Source organism: Salvia miltiorrhiza, chromosome 7 (genome assembly GCF_028751815.1).
Source record: "Salvia miltiorrhiza cultivar Shanhuang (shh) chromosome 7, IMPLAD_Smil_shh, whole genome shotgun sequence".
In the NCBI taxonomy this organism is placed as follows: domain Eukaryota; kingdom Viridiplantae; phylum Streptophyta; class Magnoliopsida; order Lamiales; family Lamiaceae; genus Salvia; species Salvia miltiorrhiza.
This window is the reverse complement of record NC_080393.1, coordinates 471,735-493,044: the sequence shown is the minus strand read 5'-3', so window position 1 is coordinate 493,044 and position 21,310 is coordinate 471,735. Positions and strand designations below refer to the sequence as shown.

At 35.8% G+C, this 21,310-nt stretch overlaps 2 protein-coding genes across 2 annotated transcripts; both read right to left on the bottom strand.

Moving 5' to 3' along the window:
• Positions 1 to 8,913: 8,913 nt before the first annotated feature.
• On the bottom strand, positions 8,914 to 10,641 carry LOC130991286 (syntaxin-111). Its single transcript, XM_057915403.1, has 2 exons — positions 9,781 to 10,641; positions 8,914 to 9,374 (listed from the first exon to the last, which is right to left on the bottom strand). Exons 1-2 carry the CDS (start codon positions 10,384 to 10,386, stop codon positions 9,045 to 9,047), a joined length of 936 nt encoding a protein of 311 aa, XP_057771386.1. The 5' UTR covers positions 10,387 to 10,641; the 3' UTR covers positions 8,914 to 9,044.
• Positions 10,642 to 11,216: 575 nt separating this feature from the next.
• LOC130991285 (uncharacterized) lies at positions 11,217 to 17,000 on the bottom strand. Its single transcript, XM_057915402.1, is given in 12 exon segments — positions 11,217 to 11,767; positions 11,979 to 12,191; positions 12,342 to 12,705; positions 12,808 to 12,887; positions 13,384 to 13,767; positions 13,992 to 14,156; positions 14,230 to 14,421; positions 15,104 to 15,242; positions 15,344 to 15,732; positions 15,734 to 15,823; positions 16,109 to 16,175; positions 16,849 to 17,000. Coding segments are annotated over 11 exon segments (2,391 nt in total). The 5' UTR covers positions 16,154 to 16,175; positions 16,849 to 17,000; the 3' UTR covers positions 11,217 to 11,437.
• Between the last annotated feature and the right edge of the window lie 4,310 nt (positions 17,001 to 21,310).

Below are 21,310 nucleotides of genomic sequence, written 5' to 3'. Positions count from 1 at the left end.
AGCCATCAGCGACTTCTGCGCCAGACGCTCTCGCTCCTTGAGGTTCCACTTGATGCGGCGCCGGAGGTCACGAACCCGTGACAGCGATAGCATTTTGAGTGAAGTGTGAGGGTGTGAAGTAAGGCTGCCATAGGCCAACCTGGGCTCGGCGGTTCGGCCCGATGGTCAACGGCCAAAATTTCAATTTTTTTAAAAATTCAAATCCTACATTTTTCAATGTGAGATAATTTCAACTAAATGTAGATTCACTATTTATATTGTACTGCACATGGTAGAGCTCCAAACAATGCACTTTCTTTATAGGTGATTCGACTGCATGTGGTAATTGTCATTTGTATAAAAAACCATATTAGTTAGCATAAATGGCCTCTACGAACATTTCACCGAAAAATTTACGGAGAGGAAATTCAATTCTGACCATACCTTGTCGTAGGCATTTGGATATATTTTTCAACAACGTTGGATTCATCCAAATCAGACAAGTAACCTAAGAGATATGATCCACGACATAAACGACACGTATTTGTTCGTTTAAACTATTGCAACTTCGTTACAAGTCTGATTGAGTTAATTTTTGGGGCATTGGTCTTCATTAATGATGGGAAATAGGTGATGGAATTCTCAAGACATTCCGTCACGGGTCAAAAAATAGGAATTTTGCTTCAAAAACCATATTAGTTAGCATAAATGGCCTCTACGAACATTTCACTGAAAAATTTACGGAGAGCGAAATTCAATTCTGACCATACCTTGTCGTAGGCATTTGGATATATTTTTCAACAACGTTGGATTCATCCAAATCAGACAAGTAACCTAAGAGATATGATCCACGACATAAACGACACGTATTTGTCGGTTTAAACTATAGCAACTTCGTTACAAGTCTGATTGAGCTAATTTTTGGGCATTGGTCTTATTAATGATGGGAAATAGGTGATGGAATTCTCAAGACATTTCGTCACGGGTCAAAAAATGAAATTTGCTTTAAAAACCATATTAGTTAGCATAAATGGCCTCTACGAACATTTCCCCGAAAAATTTACGGAGAGAAAATTCAATTCTGACCATACCTTGTCGTAGGCATTTGGATATATTTTTCAACAACGTTGGATTCATTCAAATCAGACAAGTAACCTAAGAGATATGATCCACGACATAAGCGACACGTATTTGTCCGTTTAAGCTATTGCAATAGCATACGTGTTCGGATTTACTTTATTTTTTGCAGATTGAATTCTCACACGTATTTGTCCGTTTAAGCTATAGCAATAGCAAAATATATTCTTCATAAAACTCAAAGCACAGGCAGCAGTCCGAAATCTGACATACAAACACAGCAGTGTCGAGAAACAACAAGAAGTTGATACACACTCAACAATTCCTACATTGCAGCTGAAAAGATACAATCTAATGAACGAAACAGAGCATCTTAAAACCAAACGGCCACACTACAATTAGACAAGGAAACCATATCCATACCAATACTAAGCACAATCATTCCTTAAGCTAAACTTGAGGCGTAAAAACATATCGTCACCGGAAAAAGGCTATATAATAATGCCAACCAGAAAATACCTAAACAAAACATCAAACTATACACACTGTGTCAATGTGCTATTCAATATTTCAATAGGAGAAACCACAACTTATTACATAACAAGCCCAATCGAAGGAAATAATTGTTTGACAAACCCAATCGACGGCAAAATTCAAAACATAACACCTAAACAATGATTACAAACTCAATTTGCAATTGAGCTGCCCAATCGGCCATTTTTTCCAGAGTCGCAGCCTTCAGCTCATTGCCGCTAGCCCAAACACCGCCCTTGCACTTGAATTCTCGTTGTTCCATCAGGTAGCTGACTGTCTCCACGTCTCTGAAGGAGAAAACCTCCAAGCACTCCACGGATGCATGAGGGGCCAGCAAGGCAGCAACTGCTCCATCTCCCTGTTAAGCTCAGTAGCTTTGTGATTCGCCGCCTCCAGTTTAAGATTCAGTCGCGTATTTCTTCCACCAGCCATCAGCGACTTCTGCGCCAGACGCTCTCGCTCCCTGAGGTTCCACTTGATGCGGCGCCGGAGGTCACGAACCCGCGACAGCGATAGCATTTTGAGTGAAGTGTGATGGGTGTGAAGTAAGGCTGCCATAGGCCAACCTGGGCTCGGCGGTTCGGCCCGATGGTCAACGGCCAAAATTTCATTTTTTTTAAGAAAAAGGCTATATAATAATGCCAACCAGAAAATACCTAAACAAAACATCAAACTATACACACTGTGTCAATGTGCTATTCAATATTTCAATAGGAGAAACCACAACTTATTACATAACAAGCCCAATCGAAGGAAGTAATTGTTTGACAAACCTAATCGACGGCAAAATTCAAAACATAACACCTAAACAATGATTACAAACTCAATTTGCAATTGAGCTGCCCAATCGGCCATTTTTTCCAGAGTCGCAGCCTTCAGCTCATTGCCGCTAGCCCAAACACCGCCCTTGCACTTGAATTCTCGTTGTTCCATCAGGTAGCTGACTGTCTCCACGTCTCTGAAGGAGCAAACCTCCAAGCGCTCCACGGATGCATGAGGGGCCAGCAAGGCAGCAACTGCTCCATCTCCCTGTTAAGCTCAGTAGCTTTGTGATTCGCCGCCTCCAGTTTAAGATTCAGTCGCGTATTTTTTCCACCAGCCATCAGCGACTTCTGCGCCAGACGCTCTCGCTCCCTGAGGTTCCACTTGATGCGGCGCCGGAGGTCACGAACCCGCGACAGCGATAGCATTTTGAGTGAAGTGTGAGGGGTGTGAAGTAAGGCTGCCATAGGCCAACCTGGGCTCGGCGGTTCGGCCCGATGGTCAACGGCCAAAATTTCATTTTTTTAAGAAAAAGGCTATATAATAATGCCAACCAGAAAATACCTAAACAAAACATCAAACTATACACATTGTGTCAATGTGCTATTCAATATTTCAATAGGAGAAACCACAACTTATTACATAACAAGCCCAATCGAAGGAAGTAATTGTTTGACAAACCCAATCGACGGCAAAATTCAAAACATAACACCTAAACAATGATTACAAACTCAATTTGCAATTGAGCTGCCCAATCGGCCATTTTTTCCAGAGTCGCAGCCTTCAGCTCATTGCCGCTAGCCCAAACACCGCCCTTGCACTTGAATTCTCGTTGTTCCATCAGGTAGCTGACTGTCTCCACGTCTCTGAAGGAGCAAACCTCCAAGCGCTCCACGGATGCATGAGGGGCCAGCAAGGCAGCAACTGCTCCATCTCCCTGTTCAGCTCAGTAGCTTTGTGATTCGCCGCCTCCAGTTTAAGATTCAGTCGCGTATTTCTTCCACCAGCCATCAGCGACTTCTGCGTCAGACGCTCTCGCTCCCTGAGGTTCCACTTGATGCGGCGCCGGAGGTCACGAACCCGCGACAGCGATAACATTTTGAGTGAAGTGTGAGGGGTGTGAAGTAAGGCTGCCATAGGCCAACCTGGGCTCGGCGGTTCGGCCCGATGGTCAACGGCCAAAATTTCATTCTCTTTGTCCTACAAGATTAGTTGTAGATTTTTTTTTTTTTGCAAAATTCCTATCTTTTTATTTTCCATTGTTATTGCTGCTTACAAAAAAAAGTAAAAAATAGCATATAAATTATTGAAATTTTAAGAAATTCTCACTTTACACACAAATTTTGAAATTTTTATTAAAATTATTAAACTGTTATTTTTTTCTTATTTTGCATACTTACTACTCCCTCCGTCTGCCAAAAGTGGGGCACAATTACTAAATCGGGCGTCCGCAAAGAGTGTACCACTTTCCTTTTAAGGAAATGGTCCCACCATCCACTTTAATCTTTTAGCCTTCCAAACACTCTTTATTTACAAAAAACTCACTCCAAATTCAATCTCAACCACATATCTCATAAAGTGGTGGGGCCCTTACTCCACTACATCAAAATCATCACAAATTTTATTAAATCTCGTGCCCACCTAAAGTGCCCCACTTTTGGCGGACGGAGGGAGTATTTTTTATCCTGGTTACATGTCGTAGATATACCTGTTTGATACAGATATATACTCATGGGATATAGAGATATACCTGTTGATATAGATATATACTCGAAGAGAAAGAGAATGCGGTAAGTGTGAGGGGTGTACATGCCTTTTAAAGGAGTGACGTGTATATGTAGCAGGTAGGCCTGTAACAAATCAAGCCGCTCGCGAATTATTCGAAGCTCGGCTCGAAAAAAGCTCGTTCAAGTTCGTTTAGAGAAGCTCGTAAAATAAATAAACCAAACTTGAGCTTAGTAGCATTCCACTCGTTAGCTCGTGAACATGTTCGTCAAGTGATTTAACTTGAAAAATATAAATTATTAGTAGACATAACTTATATTTATCCACTAAAATTAATAATAATTGTATTAAATCTCTAATTAATTTTATTTTTTATAAGGAAATAATTAATATATTTATTATTTTAAATAAAATAATCAATATTTTGAATATAAATATAAATTTAGAAAGTTAGTATAGGCTCGATTAGGCTCGTGAGCCGCTCATGAGTCTCAAAGTATTCGGTAAGTAAAGTTCGGGATTCGATTCGATACTTAACAAATCAAACTTGAGCACACCACTATTCGATTTGGCTCGGTTCGATTACATCCCTAGTAGCAGGTATGGTAACTAAAATTTGTTGATTAATATTAGTATGGGTTAATTTGTTTTAAATCCACATGCTTTACATAATTTTTGATTTTTCCTAAAACAAATAAAAATATGTTTTAAATACAAAAACTTTCGCACTTTTTGAAATTTCTCACGAAAGTCAATTCAGATAAATTTAAATTTGTTGTGGAGTCGAATTTTGTTGTCGTGAAATATTTTAAAGGTTTAATTTGGTACAATTTATTTCACAGTAATTAAACTATCCAAGTTTTATACTCCCTCTATCCACTAATTCAAGATCTTTTTTCCTTTTTGTTCGTTCACCAACTCAATTCCTATATATTTTTAGTAAGTTTTTATTCATATTTTAATTGGTGGGTCCCAATAAATAATGTTCCGTACATTTTTTCTCCACTCGACTAATAAACAATACACTTTGTGGGTTCCTTTCTCCACTCAACCAATAAACAATACATTTTGTGGGTTCCTTTCTCCACTCAACTAATAAATATACATTTTTTCTTAAAACTCGTATTTTGCCTCTTAGGTCTTGAATTAGTGGATGGAGGGAGTAGTATATAACATCATATATATCTTCTATGTCAGCAAAACTCAGCATCACGCCATATCAGTTTTATCTTAATTGACTTTATGGGAAATTCCAAAAATTATGAAAGTTTATATATTTAGAACAAAATTTTATTTATTTTGGGAAAAACCAAAAATTGTGTAAAGTTTATGAATTTAAAAAATCCTATTAATATTGAACTGGAAAAAAATAAGTCATTTTCTAGTTAGATTTAAAAGATGTTTGACTGAGCTTATAAACTGTTTATGAGCTTATAAGCTCCTTCAAAGTATTTGGCACAATATAAGCTTCCAAAGAATTTATAAGAGCATCCACTATGGAGAGCCAATGTGAGCTCTTAAATGTGGTTCTCACCATTTAAGAGCTCACCCTCCACTATGGGAGAGTTAACCTCTTGGCTCTTTAATTTGTATTTTTATTTTATATTTAATTTTAATGTGATTTTTAATTAGAATTCACATTAAATTTAACAACTTAAAATTCATTAAAATAAAAATCAAACATTAATTTAAATTAAAAAAAAAAGAGAAAAATATTGAAACATTACATTAATTTTGATAAAATTAAATCTACAAATTATGGCTCGACGAGACCAAAGCGTGCCCATATATTCTCCACTAAATCATCTCGGAGATGAGCGTGCAATTGGCATTGGGTTGGGCAAACTATATTGCACGGATTCGCGGAAAAACAAACCATAGCGTGCAGTATCGGATACGCCGTGGGTTGCGGTGTGCGGGTGGATTCGCGTGGATTCGCACGGATTCGCCCAAGTGGGCGACTCCCTCCAAACAAAAAAAAAAAAATGGATACACGAATCGGATTTCGCGAATCGGGAGTGTGGGGCTGCCGCCGGAGGGAAACGAGGGCAGCGGCCGTGGCCTGTGGACCTTCTTGCAGTCGCCGGAGGACAGCAGATGAGGCGGAACGTGGTCTACTGTCGGCGGTCTGTGAGAGAGAGGGAGATAGAGAAAAGAGAGGGTTAGAGGCCGGATGGGATAAGGCGGACGACCCTGTGTGTGGGTGCGTTTTGACTGTGTTGTGTGCGTGTGTTTGGGGTGGGGTGGGGCGAGCGATGGCGCTAAGGAACACGGAACAGATGAGGGGAACAGGAGAGCGGCATGTGACTTTGGGGGCTGGAGGTTCGTTGTGTTGTGTGCGGTGTTTTGACTTTTGAGGTGGAGGTTTGGGTGTTGGGCCATAGCTATTGGGCCTTTTTTAATCCAATTCATTTAATTCGTTGTTAGCCAACTTTATTTAATTGCATTTTTTCTCTTTAAATTATTGAACTTTTGTTAATTTAGGTGAATCATTTGACCTTTGAATTATATTGTGAGTTCATTCTTGTGAATGATCAATTATATATCTATATAATTATATATTATATATAATATATTATATATATATATAACACAGACGTATCCTTCACGAATTCGCACCCTATAATTTTTTTGCAAATTCGTATCCCCGTACCCGAATCGTATCGATCACGCACCCGCCCCCTCGCACTGTTGCCAATCTAGGTTTGGGAAGATAGATGAGAAAGTTGGTGGGTTTGGAACTTCTTCGTCACATGAAGAATTGTTGGTAAGAATTATTTGAAGAATTATTGGATAATGACCTTTTTTGTAGGATGAAGATTAAGGAGAGTAGGTGAATGGAGAATTGAGATATATAGAAGAAAATAATAATAAATAATAATAATAATACTAATAATTAATAATAATAATAATAATAATCATAATAAAATACAAAACAGCAGTTTGAACGGCTATATCAATGTTCAATTCCAACGATAATCTGAAGGAAACAAAGTTATTAATTCGACGAAAACATCAGAGATTGGACGATGCACAACACGCGCCCAACCAAATACACTTTTGAGCCCCGAGAGCATTTTCGGGGAGGGGTGGCGTTGCCCTGGGCGCGGCAATGGGGTGTTCGCGAATTGGGATGCTCGAGCCCAATTTCGGAGCCCCCATAATGAATGCTCTAAGCTGTAAAAATAAGCTCCCCAAAAATAAATTCCTTCATCCCAATTTATTTTCTCATTATTTTATAAGCAACATACATTTTACAAAAATAATTCAACTATAATTTTTTATTTCTATTATATATTATTTTAATTTTATTTTTTTTCGATTATCTCTAACAAAGATTCTCTTGCTAATTAAAAATTCTATCTGCATCTTATAAGATTAATTACCTAAGTTATTTGATAATTTATAAACTCTTAAAAATTATCTTATAAGCTCTTGAAATATTTTATAAATTTATAAATTATTTAAAATAAGCTTAGCCAAACACCCTACCTTTCTATGGCTGAGTTACTCTATTGATTGCGAAATGAGGAGTGATTGATCAATTATATCTGTGAAACTTTCCATGTGTATTCATTAGCGTCGTGCTTGCGAAAGGAGAGCTCCAAACAATGCACTTTCTTTATAGGTGATTCGATTGTATGTGGTAATTGTCATTTGTATCTAGCAGGCACTAATTTTTTTGTTTTTGTTTTTTATTTTATTTTTAGCAGGCACTAATTTATATAAATTCTAGCCATTCTTACCAAAATGTGAAAATAATTCATCATGAATCTTCAATCTCCAACGTTAAAAAACGGGTTGTGCTCACTAGCAATTCATACTCAAAAAACATATACATCCAAAAAGAAAAAAAAAGTTCAAATTTCTATATCATTTTGGTTATCAGAACAATCTAGTATTATTTCAAATTTTATCTTTTATTTTCTTCCTATTTTCGTACGTCTTATTTTCATTCTTTTTGTCCTACAAAAATAGTTGTAATTTTTTTTGCAAAATTCCTATATCTTTTCATTTTCTATTGTTGCTGCTGCATATAAAAAAAGGAGAAAAAAAAAACATATGATTAATTGCATATACGTGGCTGAAATTTCAACAAATTCTCATTTTGCATATTTGATTATTTTTCGTCATGGTGACATGGCATAAATATACTCGTTTGATGTAAATATACTCATGTGACATAAATATGACCATGTTAAAAATCAGAACTGACTTCATATTGTATATTTAGATGTAAATAACATCATTTCAGACCTAAAGTTTTGAGGGAAAATGAGCGAATATGCAAAATGGAAAAAAAAAGTAATTGAGTAATTTTGTTAAAAATTTTAAAGTTTGTGTGCGAAATGAAAATTTATTGAAAGTTCAATAATTTATATACAATTAATCCAAATATATCTGAAAAAAAAAATAAAAAAAAAATCCAAATTTCTATATCATTTGTCAATGGCATCGTCTGAATCGAGCATGAAAGATGAATTTTGTTGCTATGTTTTCAATTCATGCAAAAATCATGTTGATTCAGCATGATAGCGTAGAATATGCACTATCATGTGAAATTGTTCAATTCTCGCGATTACGTTAATATTTTAATATCGATTGTACTGGTTCATAAAATTGAATTATTAGTTTTCACAAATACATTCAGATGTACCGTACAATCAAGTTGATCTGATAGTGTTATTTATACGGTTCGAATCAGGGGTTAGGGTCTAAATATGAGTGTAATCCGATTGTACTCAAGACCACCTCATTAATTTTTATCATTCATAAAATCTTAATAAGAAAAAAGAAAAAAGAAAAAAGAAAAAATACAAAAATTAACACAAAAAGTTTATGCAAAATATATTCTTCATACTTGCAAATATTACACGAAATTATACATTAAACACTAGATTCATCTCACGAGAGTGAAAGCAAAAAAAAACAAAAAAAAATGAATGAATAAACAATTGCGCATGAAATCATGATTTAGTGAAGCTGGTGGCGATGGGGATAACAACCAGAAGAATCAGGGCTAAAAGCAGTATGATTCCGATGCACAAGCACCGCCGGCTGCTCCTCTGGTGATCCTTCGCCACCTTGAGGCTCTTCGTCCCGTCGCCGACGTACTGCGCCGCGTTGACGACGTGGTGCTCGATGTCGTCCATCTGCTCCCCCTGCGCCTCCACCATCACCGCCATGTCCAGGAATATCTGGTGCAGCTCCAGCAAGCTCCTCTCGATCTCCTTCGCCGCGTCGTGCCGGTCCTGTATCTCCGCCACCGTCTCCACCACCTTCCCCCTCCCGTGCTCCTACAACAAAAAACCACAAATTCAATCAATAATCGAGCTCCGATTTACAGATCTGGACTCATCAGCTGACTAATGCGCAATGATTCATTCATTTATTTATTTGTTTTTTTGCTTTCACTCTCGTGAGATGAATAATCTACTTTTTGCTTTCAGCCGATTAATCAGCTGATTAATTTTACCTGAATCTGGACTCATCAGCTGATTAATTGAGCTCCGGCCTGAATCGATGCGCAATGATTCATTCATTCATTTATTTGTTTTTTTGCTTTCACTCTCGTGAGATGAATCTAGTTTTTGCTTTCAGCTGATTAATCTAGTATAATTTCGTGTAATATTTGCAGGTATGAGGAATATAGTAATTGAGCTCCGATTTGCAGATCTGGAGTAATCAGCTGATCAATTTTACCTGAATGGCTCTTGAGAGCAGCTCTTCGCCGCCGTTGCCGTCGCCGCTGTGGATGATCTTGTCGATGACCTCGTCGTCGGGGTGTTCTCCGGTGACGGTGAAGTAGCGCCTCCCGACGGTCTCCTTGTACTCCGTCATCATCCGCTGGCGCAGCACCTGGAAGTCCATCATCAGCTCCTTGAGCTTCTTCCTCAGCCCGTTGGTGACGGCGGACCGGGTCCGGTCCACGGGGGTGCCCTCCTTGCAGCCGGAGAGGCGGCGGTTGGCCGCGTTGGACCGGTCCATCTCCTCGAGGCGGGCCCGTATGCCCCGGGCCCGCTTCAGCACGGACAGGATGTCCGCGTTGACGCGGGCGCGGAGGGACTTGAGGGCCTCGGGCTTGTGGAGGGCCTTGCCCTCCTCGTTGGAGGCGTGCAGGCGGGCCAGGATCTCTCTGATCGAGTTCATCTCCTGCTTCACTTGCTCTGCTTCTTCGAGGAATGCGGTGAGGTTGCGGTCGGGCTGGGCCACGCCCATTTCGAGGTCGCGGCCCGATTCGAGATCTTTCATGGCTTCTTTCTTTAGATCCACGTAGCTGGTGAAAGATTTGGTCATGAGATCGTTCATCTTGATTGAATTGTGTGTGTGTGTGTGTGTGTGAGAGAGAGAGAGAGAGAGAGAGGGAGGGATGATTGGGGGAAAGAGGTGAGAGTGAAGTACTTAAAAAGTGAAGAAATGTGATGGAGCTATTTGTATAAATGGAGATTTAAATTGGAATAGCCGTTGTAGTTCAAAGCCAACGGCTAGTTTGCTGAGTACTAACATGGGGAGCAGACAATAACCTTTGCTAAAAAAAAAAAACACATATACTGACGTGTGAATGTTCCAATAAGTTGTTTTAGTTTTTTAAGTGCATATAAATAAAATCAAGAAAGTGTGACAAATTAAATCACGATATTTTTCAATTTTTGTAATTTCGTTCCTTCAATTATTTTTAATCATCGAATTATTGAGTTGGAGCTCAAGAGAAATTAGTTCATCATGTATTTTCATGTTACGACATAGTTTGCAATGAAATTACTGAATATTGACAATTAGGGGGCATAAACATAATGCACTTTCCTTTATAATTTTATTTTTTAATTGAAATTGTACGAAACAATGTTATTTAGACCTTATAAAAATATCATCTTTACAAATCCACGTAAGCTCCAGCTCAACACTCCAACGACGGAAAAAAATTTAGAGGAACGGAATTACGGAAATTGAAAAGATGATTTAATTTACCATACTTCAAAAGTCACATTAAAATTATAATTTCGAAATAGCTTAGTAATTTTATTTGCCAAAACTACTTAAATTAATTATGCTTTTTTTATGCAACCCTTTAAGATAATGTTGTAATTGATAACAATATTACCCTTGGATTAAGTATGTAATAGTAGAATAAAGCTATCTATCATGAGTAGAATTCTCTATTTTACAGTAAAAATTTACATCCAAACCAATCCACAAAATGGTGATATACAATCTTGCACTCAACCATGAAGCACCATACAAATGAAGTCTTATCTCCCATCTTATTTCCCCAACTAATATTCCATCCCATTTTGAGCATAACACGAGATAACAAGCTTCAAATTGCAGGAAACTCGATACATCTGCAAACTCACCAGATTTAGTCGAGTTGCTTTGTCCAATCAAAGGGTTGCCAGTCCTTTGCAAAACTGGCAACTGCTTGCATTTGTGCATCGACAGACTCATTCCTCCGACGTCGATGCATGTCTTCTGCTGGCAGCTTTAGCATGCCCCGGACTACGTTGAGGCCGAAGCTGCCTTGAAATTCTTTTTCGTCATCTATTACGTGAACAAATCCCCTCTTCAGTCCAAATTCAACATGAAAATATGGGAAGTTTTTGGGGATTGAACCGCGCAAGCCCTTTTCACTCGTGTCAATGAGCTTCTTAGCATTATGCTGGCTCCATTCATCTTCAGCTTCATCGATTGCCTGCAGCATATATACATTTTGAAAATAAGCATTCCTGTAAATTTCAATTATTTGCAAAGCATCAAAATTATCAATAAGATGCAATTGACTATTGGAAAAATAATTCAGATTTCACTTTTCAAATGACAACAGAACATGGGCAAAACAAGCCTCTAATTTCTCTAAATCATTGATACAACATAAGTTTAATGGAAGGAATAGATGAACTGACCTTCTTAAAGTAAAGAGGTGCCTGCTTTGCAATATCCCGGGGCATAGGCACACACTCAACCAAACAATGCCGTCTTTGTCGTGACAACCCCATTACAGTCTCAAAGAAAACTACATCTTTCTCCTGCTTTGCAAACATCATTATCAAGCATTTTTTGAAATTCCGTATTTCATCCCACACATTATCATCAACAGTTCTCGTGGAAGACTCGTGCTGTAGAGGTGAAAAGAACATGGATTAGGTAACAAGTAGTTTTAATGACTGACAGTTGATTCATAAGAGCAAGATATTCTCAAAGTCAAAACCAGAAAAGCTGTGAAACAAAAACGCATACATAAAAAGATTGGAACATTTCCAAGTCACCTGCAAAGTCAAAATGCAACAATGGCCTGGGACGACAGGTTGCTGATGAGGTATCGACAAATAGGTAAAGTTTGCAATGGAAATCACTAGATGCTTGGGCCTTGCCGGATTTTCAAAGCAAAATTGGCAGCGCTCCTGCTGAGTCAAAATGCGATTTGCCGAATTAGTTATCTCAGATGACTTGCGACTGCTATCCCCTCCTTTCTTTCGAGTCTTTTTCCGAGGTCCATCGTCGTAGTCATATTCTTCATCGGCTTGATTAGATATGTTGTACCGTTGATTCTGCGCGATTCTCTGAGCTAGATGCAAATCACCATCATCCTCTTTCCTCTTTTGCCTTGCAGATACATCATGCATAATAAACCTAAGCAAATATATAACCCATTAAGGATATAAGAGGCAGATAAAAAGGACCAAACCAAACATCAACACATCATCAAGAATGAGGCATAAAATGCAAATGCACCTGCTTGTGGTTCCATCAATTTTCGGTCTACTTGATTCATTACCAGCATCCTGTTTTCCTTTGATATTATCAGCTTCCTTCTGAATAAGGGGTTGAAAGGTCAGACAAAAGAAGGGAGGTAAAAGAAGACATTGCTAATTAATTGAAAAAACAAACAGAGAGAGAAAAGCTGAAACTGTCAAATCAAGATTTAAATGTTTACACATTCAAATTGCTCCAACTAAGATAGAAGGAAAAGAAACGTGGACGTATATGCGACCACATATTGGCTACTGTACAAGATTCGCTTGTTAAAGAGTTCTACAAAACTAATTTGCCTCACAAGGTGGAGCAAACTTCGTGCAAGAGTTTCAGAAGTATATCAACATCATTGAAATTACTTGAATCAGTATCAAGAAAACAGTACACCCAACAATTTTTACTTGAGATTAGAATTATTTGCATCTACAAAAGCACATTAACATAACAGGGCATCAAGAGAGAATATCGTGTGCAACTTATCTGAAAACAATAGTAGTAGGAGCAATTAATAGAGATACACAATGACCCAACGAAAAAGAATGAAAAAATTATTACCAGCAGTTTTTCTGCTTCGTCGTGCCTTCCTTTCATACGAAGTTGCAATGCTTTGGCAGCCAACTGATTTGCACTCATGGGAGGCCCGGATGTTCCAACATCTTCTTTATTTTCTCTAAATGCAAAATCAGTTGAAGTAGATTCTGCTCTAGCTTCAGAATTTGAAGAATTACTCTGATCTACATGTTTCTCCTCCTTACTCGTAAAGGCAGCCATGAAATTTCCATCATTAGAAAACTTATTCAAATTAGACATAGCAGCAGAGACAAGAGCACTATCTTCAGCTGATAGTTTGTTCCTCCCACGCTTTCCCCATGATAAAGAATCATGAACTTTGGGCACCTTCATTTTAGAATGCCGAGGGGTTATGTCCTTTCTGCCGATCTGACAAATATCGTTAGACAAACAACATACGAGGTCAGTGTCTAGAGACCATATTGTTTTTTGAACTTTTTTCTCTCTATAAGACAGAAACCTTCCTTGGAAGGAAGATTAATGTGAGAGGGAGGGAAAAAAAATAATTTATACTTATTAGAGTTTGGGTGCAATTCTGTTGCAACAAAATGTATATTACTTTAATGATGTACTGAAAGATGGGGAGCTATTACCTTTTCAATGCTATTGTTTTCTTCATCTAGATTTTGTTTTTCTTCTTTCATCAACCCTTTTCTCCTGTGATTTATGGCTTGAAGATGGGCATGAGTTGAGGCAACATCACGAGAAGCCATAGAAGCTGCAAATTGACCCATAGAACCCCAACGTTCTTCAACAACCTGTTTAAAACTACTGAATTAAAGATTACAACGATAGGATAGAATAGGCAACCTACTGTCGAAATGTTCATACCTGCTGAAGATTCCGCCCCTCACGAGCTGCTTGCTCTTTAGATCTTTTTAAAGCTTTAAGCCTCCAGCTAGCACCTCCATCACCAACAACTGTAGTAGATAAGCCAGCGTTGACACCATCAGACTCTTCAGGATATCCAACCCCATTATCTTTCAGGTATGGATTCAGTTCTCTAGGATTATCCTTCTTTACCTTGAGAGCATAAAACAGTTCAATTAAAAAATCAAGAAGTTCATGAACTGAAGTTAGAAGATATCAATTATCATCAACCACTCCACCTAAGTATTCAATAGTTGAATATGAAGATACACTTGATATTCGCAAGACAAAATAAAAATAATAGGATTCTCATACATATAGGGTATTTGCATTAAAGCTCAATTGACTATAAGAATGTAAAAGACACATTCCTTCTAAAAACAGAAATTAATGCATCACGTGAGAAAACCAAGTGTAAAATTTCCAAATGATTTTTAAGAATCTTACAGAGAATGTCTTCACAGGAAAAGTAATGATTTTAGAACCAAAAACATACTATTTAAAAGCTGCAACAGGAAAAAATGACTCAAAAGCATTAATTTTGAAGCAACATAAGGAACTCTATTAACAATGGTCCTATTGAGCATAACATTAGATCAAATTGGACCATAACCTACTACATTAGATCTTATTATGTAAAGGGGATGGGCTAGTAAAGCAACAATGACAAAAATAACGAGGCCTGATCAAACCTAACACAAAACCTGGAAGGTCCTAGACTTTACTATTAGAGATATTTTTTAAATTTGCTAATCGTAATATTAACAGAACATGAGTGTTTTATGGTTGCATTTTAGTTCTTGTAACAAGAATTAACATAAGTTAGGAAGTATACCTCTTCAACTGAAGCTTCTTCTGGCTCAATAAGAGAGGACTTATTAGAGGTCTCATCAGAATTATTCTTTGGCCGAAGCATCCATCCCAATCCGATTTCTTCTCGTAAAATATCAGAACTTTGTGATTGAGATCCTTTACTACCAGCTGATTTAAAAGGCCAAGGCAGATTTAGATAAGAACACACAGACACACACAAATCATAAAGATATTGTAAGAGTAAATATTAAATAATACGTACTGGTCAAGGTTATTTTCCATTTTGTCACTTTTTATGCCCCATTCTTTTTTGTTCTCCGATTTATTCATTTCCCCTCTCCGATCACCCCTTTCTTCACCAGACCTTTCACTTTCAGAACCATCACTTGATTTATATTCTGACGAATAGTCTCCTCTCCTACTCTTATCCTTCTTCTTTGACCTACTTCTACGTCCATTATCAGAGCTATGATCATGTTTCTTCTTTTCTTCTTTTCGACTCTTATGTCTCTTTTGATCATGTTCTTCACTTTGGCTGTCACTTTCATCAGAAAATGAAGACAAATCCTCATTTGGATCATACCACTTCTTTTTCTTTCTAGATCCACTCTTTATTCTTTCAAGGCCTTCATCATCAGAACTACTATAACAGGGAATGTTTACTTTTCTTTCCAAGTTTTTCCTTGGGACGTCCTGATTTTCTTGTCTTTTTTCTTGAGCTGTAGGATTTTCCATCTTCTTCCTTAAATACAAACCAAGCAACAATGTTAAGCATACAAAATAATAGAGTTTATTATACATGGTGATGACTGTATAAGAAAAGAAGCACTTAATTCTTAACTCACACACAGATAGTACACCATACAAGAGGCAAGAATTTGAAGCGCATTTCATATGAAGCTGATAAAAAGCACAAAAGTGCACAGGCAACAAGGAACGATACTATGGGACCTATTATTTGTTGGGTATTGTGATGTAAACTTATTGAATGCATGCAAGCAATAAAATAGCACTTGATGGCACTTACTTCATCAATATGATCCCGTGGTATGAACTTCAATCCAGAGAACATAGTTTCTTCGAAATTCAGAAAGCTACAGAGCAATAAAGCAAGTTAATTACTAAACCTTAACAAAGAAAGTTAATATATGGAATCTTATACGAAACAAGATTAAACAATAATATCAGCCAACACAAGAAATCAACAACTTCTTTAAGTAAAGAAAAGTCCTTCAGAAAAAAGACAGACAATAGAAACAAGCTAACTAGGAATTGCTGAACCAATAAGGGGCTTGTTAAGCCCTTAAGTGTAGCCTAGTTGGTGGAGATTATGAGCTAGTGACTATAAAAATGAGCTCAATTCCAATAAATTTACATATTAAGCACAATTTCGAAACCTAAATTAAGTTTCTCCAAGCAAAAATCACATATTCGAATAGTTAAGGTTCAAGTGATTGAACAAGAAGTTACATTTCACTCATAATCTTTCAAATTTCAATACAATTATTCTTATTTGCTTCCATCCACACGTCGTCCAGCTCGATTTAAATTGTGTCGCAATAAGATCTTAATTTACAGAGGTAATATAACAAAATGCAGCCAAGAGAATATTATCCACAGCATATAAGCCTCAAATTATCGTCTTCATATCACTTCATTTCAATCCACTGTTGCCGAAACTAAACCGTATCTTTTCAAGTATTCGAAAATCAAATAAAGAAACAGAAGCAGAAACCGCAAACTAGCAAAACATAGAAATAAACTTACAGGAAGGCCGCGGAGTTTCCCTCGCCGACGAGCTGAGAGTGGCCGCGCGTGGTACGCCGGTAGATTCGCGTCGCCGAGGAACGATTTGGGGGAGGGATTTGCAGAGGTTCGCGATTTTGCAGAAACGAAGAGATTTTTCTATTCTTCTCTTTATTTTTAATTTTTTCCTTTTTTGTAGGAGTATGTTTTTTTCATTCTTAGCCCAATGGGCTGGCCCAAAACGATATGGGCCGTCTAGAAATTAACCCAAACCCCTTTCTTTCTTTTACTTTCTTTTTAGTTATTTGGATCGGCCCATGGATAAATATCCGACAGGAAGGATCGTAAAGAATATATTTTGCTCAAAAAAATTACAAGAATATATATAGTTTAAATATCATTTTAACCTCTAAATTATTTTCGTATTAGTAAGTACATTTTTTATTTTGGAAAAAAAAAAACTTTTTATTTAATCTCCACCTATAGTGATTTGTTGACCTCATCAAACTAAAATAGAATAATTTTACGATAGTTCCTAGCTCCTAATAAGTCCTAACATTACCAATTTAGTTACGTAAGTTTGAATTATTAAATAGATTACTTAATTCACGATTAGTCACAACGCATTAAAAATTAATCAACTCTCCAGTTTCCCCACACTATAATTATTTGCCTAACTTTTTATGCTTGAGTATACGTAACAAATGCACAAGATAATATTTATCTAATTTTATGCGTGAGCTATCTGGTTCTATTTTCATAGACTGTATCATTTTAATTTCCAATTGATATATATATGATGGAATGTAATTAAGTTGAGTCGAGCCGAATATTTAAAAATTGGGTGATGCTATTTTAGATCAATTTGACCGGGATCAAATATTATTAATAAATTATCACATATCAACATAAAAACATATTCTTGCCTTTTATGTATTTTCTATTCTATAATTTTAATACATTTTGGGAGCATTAAATTCATTAAATATTTTTGGATTTTCAATGAGAATTTGGACTAGTAGTATGGTGTATTAAATTGGTGATATGAATATTAACATGCACGTACAAATCTTTTCAACATGCATGAATCTTTCTAGTTTTAATACGCATGATCGAAATTTGAGACAAAAAATCATCATTTTTCTTTGTTGGCAGTATTGCAAAAAATCATCACGTTTCTAATTAAGTTGAGTTGAGCTGAATATTTTAAAATTAAAATCTAGCTTATCTATTTGTTGAGTACTCAAAGTCATTAATTTATCTAACATGTATAATATTCTTGAATTTATTCAGCTTGATCAAGCATGAATGATCACTTCCCAATATATTTTTAAGTCACATAAATTATCAATTCTTACTTATTTAATTAATAAGCTTACATATGATTACATTAGAAAATCATAAATAAGTTATATATGAAAATAATTTTATATTTATGATCTAGCTCACCAATTTTTTAAGGATAGTGTGAAACTTAATTTAGATTGGGTTTGTGTTAATAAACCTTATGAAACAAAATCAAATTAACAAACCTTGGGTGAATGAAAAAATAGTAGTCATTTGCAGTCTATTTTGTAGCCATTAATCATTGCTTGTACTAGGTTAATTATTTACAATTAATGTGCATTTATAGTTAAAATTCGACATTTGAAAGCAATCGATGATTTAAAATTTGACATTTAACTACTAATAATAAGTCTTTGCCGTATGCCTTTCTTATTCACCAAAGATATTATAACAATCCTCATATATACCCCTATATTATATTTAGATACAAAATTAAACGTTGAAATTAATTTCAAGTATATTTGCAGAAGTAAATGATTTAGTTGCATTATTGGATTTTCTTAACAAATTAAAATTGGACCATTAATATAATTAATGCTGCTCTGAAATTGATCATATATATATAACAAATTAAATGAACATACAAATATTAATGCATGCATGATTGCATAAATACACACAAATTCATATAATTAACAACTGATCTAATCCGTACAATATGATTTGATATCAAATCAATATATGCACAGAAGGAATTTTTGAACTAATCTGAAAGCAAAAGCAATTGCTGTAAAATAAAACTTTAAAAGAGAAAAAAATAAAATAATTTTCTTCGCCTTTTGCTTAACTTACCCTACTTCTCTATGAAACCATTGAAGGCGGAGAAGCAGGGGCGCGGCCTCCGCGACGAGGCCGCGCACCACCGGCAAAGTGCATTTCCTTGATCGAATTCGGACATCCACCGCCGCCGCTGCCGGGGACTGTAGGTGCAGCTCGACTGGGCCGGAGGGAGGGACGGGGCCCTTTTCGAGTGAATTGACGAAAATACCCTTTGCGTTTAGGGTTTTCGACTCGTCATGCAACAATCTGCTGCCTTTGCCCATTTGGAAACATAAAAGAATGCTTAGAGCTAAAAATAATGCAATATTAAGGTTCCTCATTTGTGAAGAAACTGAAAAGAAATAAAGAATATTTGATGGTAGAGAAGTAGAGATACGTGTGTATTTATATTGTGGAAGACAAAATGGGATTACTAATTTTCTAACTGTTGATAGGTTTTGACTATTACCAAAAAAGATTCTCGCATTGATTATTCAAATGAGTCAATAGTCATTGTAATATACAGTTTTAAATTTGGAAAATTGGATTTAATTCAAACTTAAGCCCATGTTTTTTTTTATTATTGAATGGAGGATAGATTCAGATAATGTAATAATCAATAGCTTATATTTTGGAGTATTAATTTTGACCCTAACAATTAACAAACATGGCATGCATGGATGGATGATTAATTTCTTCTAAATACTTCATTTTTTTAGGGAAAAGACGGAATATTATTAACTCAAATCAGAAAGTACAATATCCGGAAGCTATGAAGAAAATTCAGACTTCCACATCGTAACCTCCTGAGAAACTAAAGCAAAAGAAGCTAATGCATGTGCCGTTCGATTAGCCTATCTCCGAGCATGGCGGAATTCGAAAACTACATGCAATTCAAAGACATTCCAAATATCGCCACACAAAGATTTCGAACCCTTATACTCATCGTGTAGCACATGAATCGCCAAAAGCGAATCAGTAAACAAAATCACGGGCCCAAGATCATATTTCCAAACTAAAACCGATAGATTTCTTCTAAATACTTGTTAATTATTGTTGTAAGTGATCATATGCATACACAAGTTCAATATTTAATTTAAAACTCAAAATTTAATTCTAGAGTTGCTATTTCGAACAATGTATAATCATACAACCAACTATAAAACATAGACGTAGTATAAAATTAATAGAAAATTAGGATATGAATAAACCCTAATAGAAAATTTAATTCCAGAGTTTCTTATGAAAATTAATAATTAAACCCCAATAGAAAATTAAGAAGTTCTAATTAAATATGAATAAATTCACATAATTAAATCAATCATTATTCCGTCGTTAACTGTTTTTTAGCGACGGAATAATCGGCTGATTTTTTGTAGTATAATTAGGAGAGTAGAAACAGTAATCTCGTTTTCATGTTTATTTTTCCAAATCACGTGATTAATTTAAGGTTTTTAATTTTGTTAGTTGATAATATTGTTCGATTGAAAATTGAAATATTGTTCAAAATCCAACTTTTTAGTCAAAGTAAATTTGTGTTTCAGGTTTCCATATTATGGATGACAAATTAGAATTCAAATATCTTATTTGATCGTGCTCTAAAGTAATGAATCTGGCTCAAGGAAAACACCATAGCCCAACAAAGAAAAAATGAAAATACTTGACAATAGGTGGATTTGGGCACCTAGGATTTCAGACGATCACTTCAACATTAAGTATGATCGGAGAATGGGCAAAACAATAAAATGAGAAAAAATTACAATTGAATAATTTTAATATAAATCTTGATCTCGCGCGGTGTACACGATATAAAATTGTTTGAAATATCACTGATTTATATAATTAATTAACCTTTTATTTAACCAGTTAATATATAGTTTGAGATTTTTTAAATTCGTTGCCTTCCAAAAGTAAGGTTGACTGTATATATATATGTGTTTTAATTTTTTTATGGTTTTGTTTTCAATAATTAAATGTGAATAAGCCGACAAATGTGAATCTATGCAGGAATTGACTGTAAAATTCTGTTTGACCACTGCGATTTCTTTGTTAGGAAATAGGAGGTGTCTTCGAACCATCATTATATTATATATCTCTTTCAATTTCTCTACTTAAAAAAAAATGAGTATGAAATTATGTTACACCCAATTAAATGCCATATGAAGTTATAGCGAAAATGATCAATTCGAGCTTTAATTTTTATGCTGTAAGATCAATAACATTAATAATATTTTTTGTAGTATTAAAATTAAAATAAAATGTATAAAATCAAAAAACAATATCAACATGGACTAAACGAGAGCAGTGCTTACAAATTATGCTCACATAAAAAAATATATGAATATATTATGAATTAAGGCTTCAAAATAATTCAATG

Coding starts and splice junctions, on each gene's coding strand:
- LOC130991286 (XM_057915403.1), bottom strand. CDS start 10,386: ATGAACGATCTCATGACCAAATCTTTCACCAGCTACGTGGATCTAAAG. Junction 9,375..9,780: donor TGCTCTCAAGAGCCATTCAG/GTAAAATTGATC, acceptor TTTTTGTTGTAG/GAGCACGGGAGGGGGAAGGT.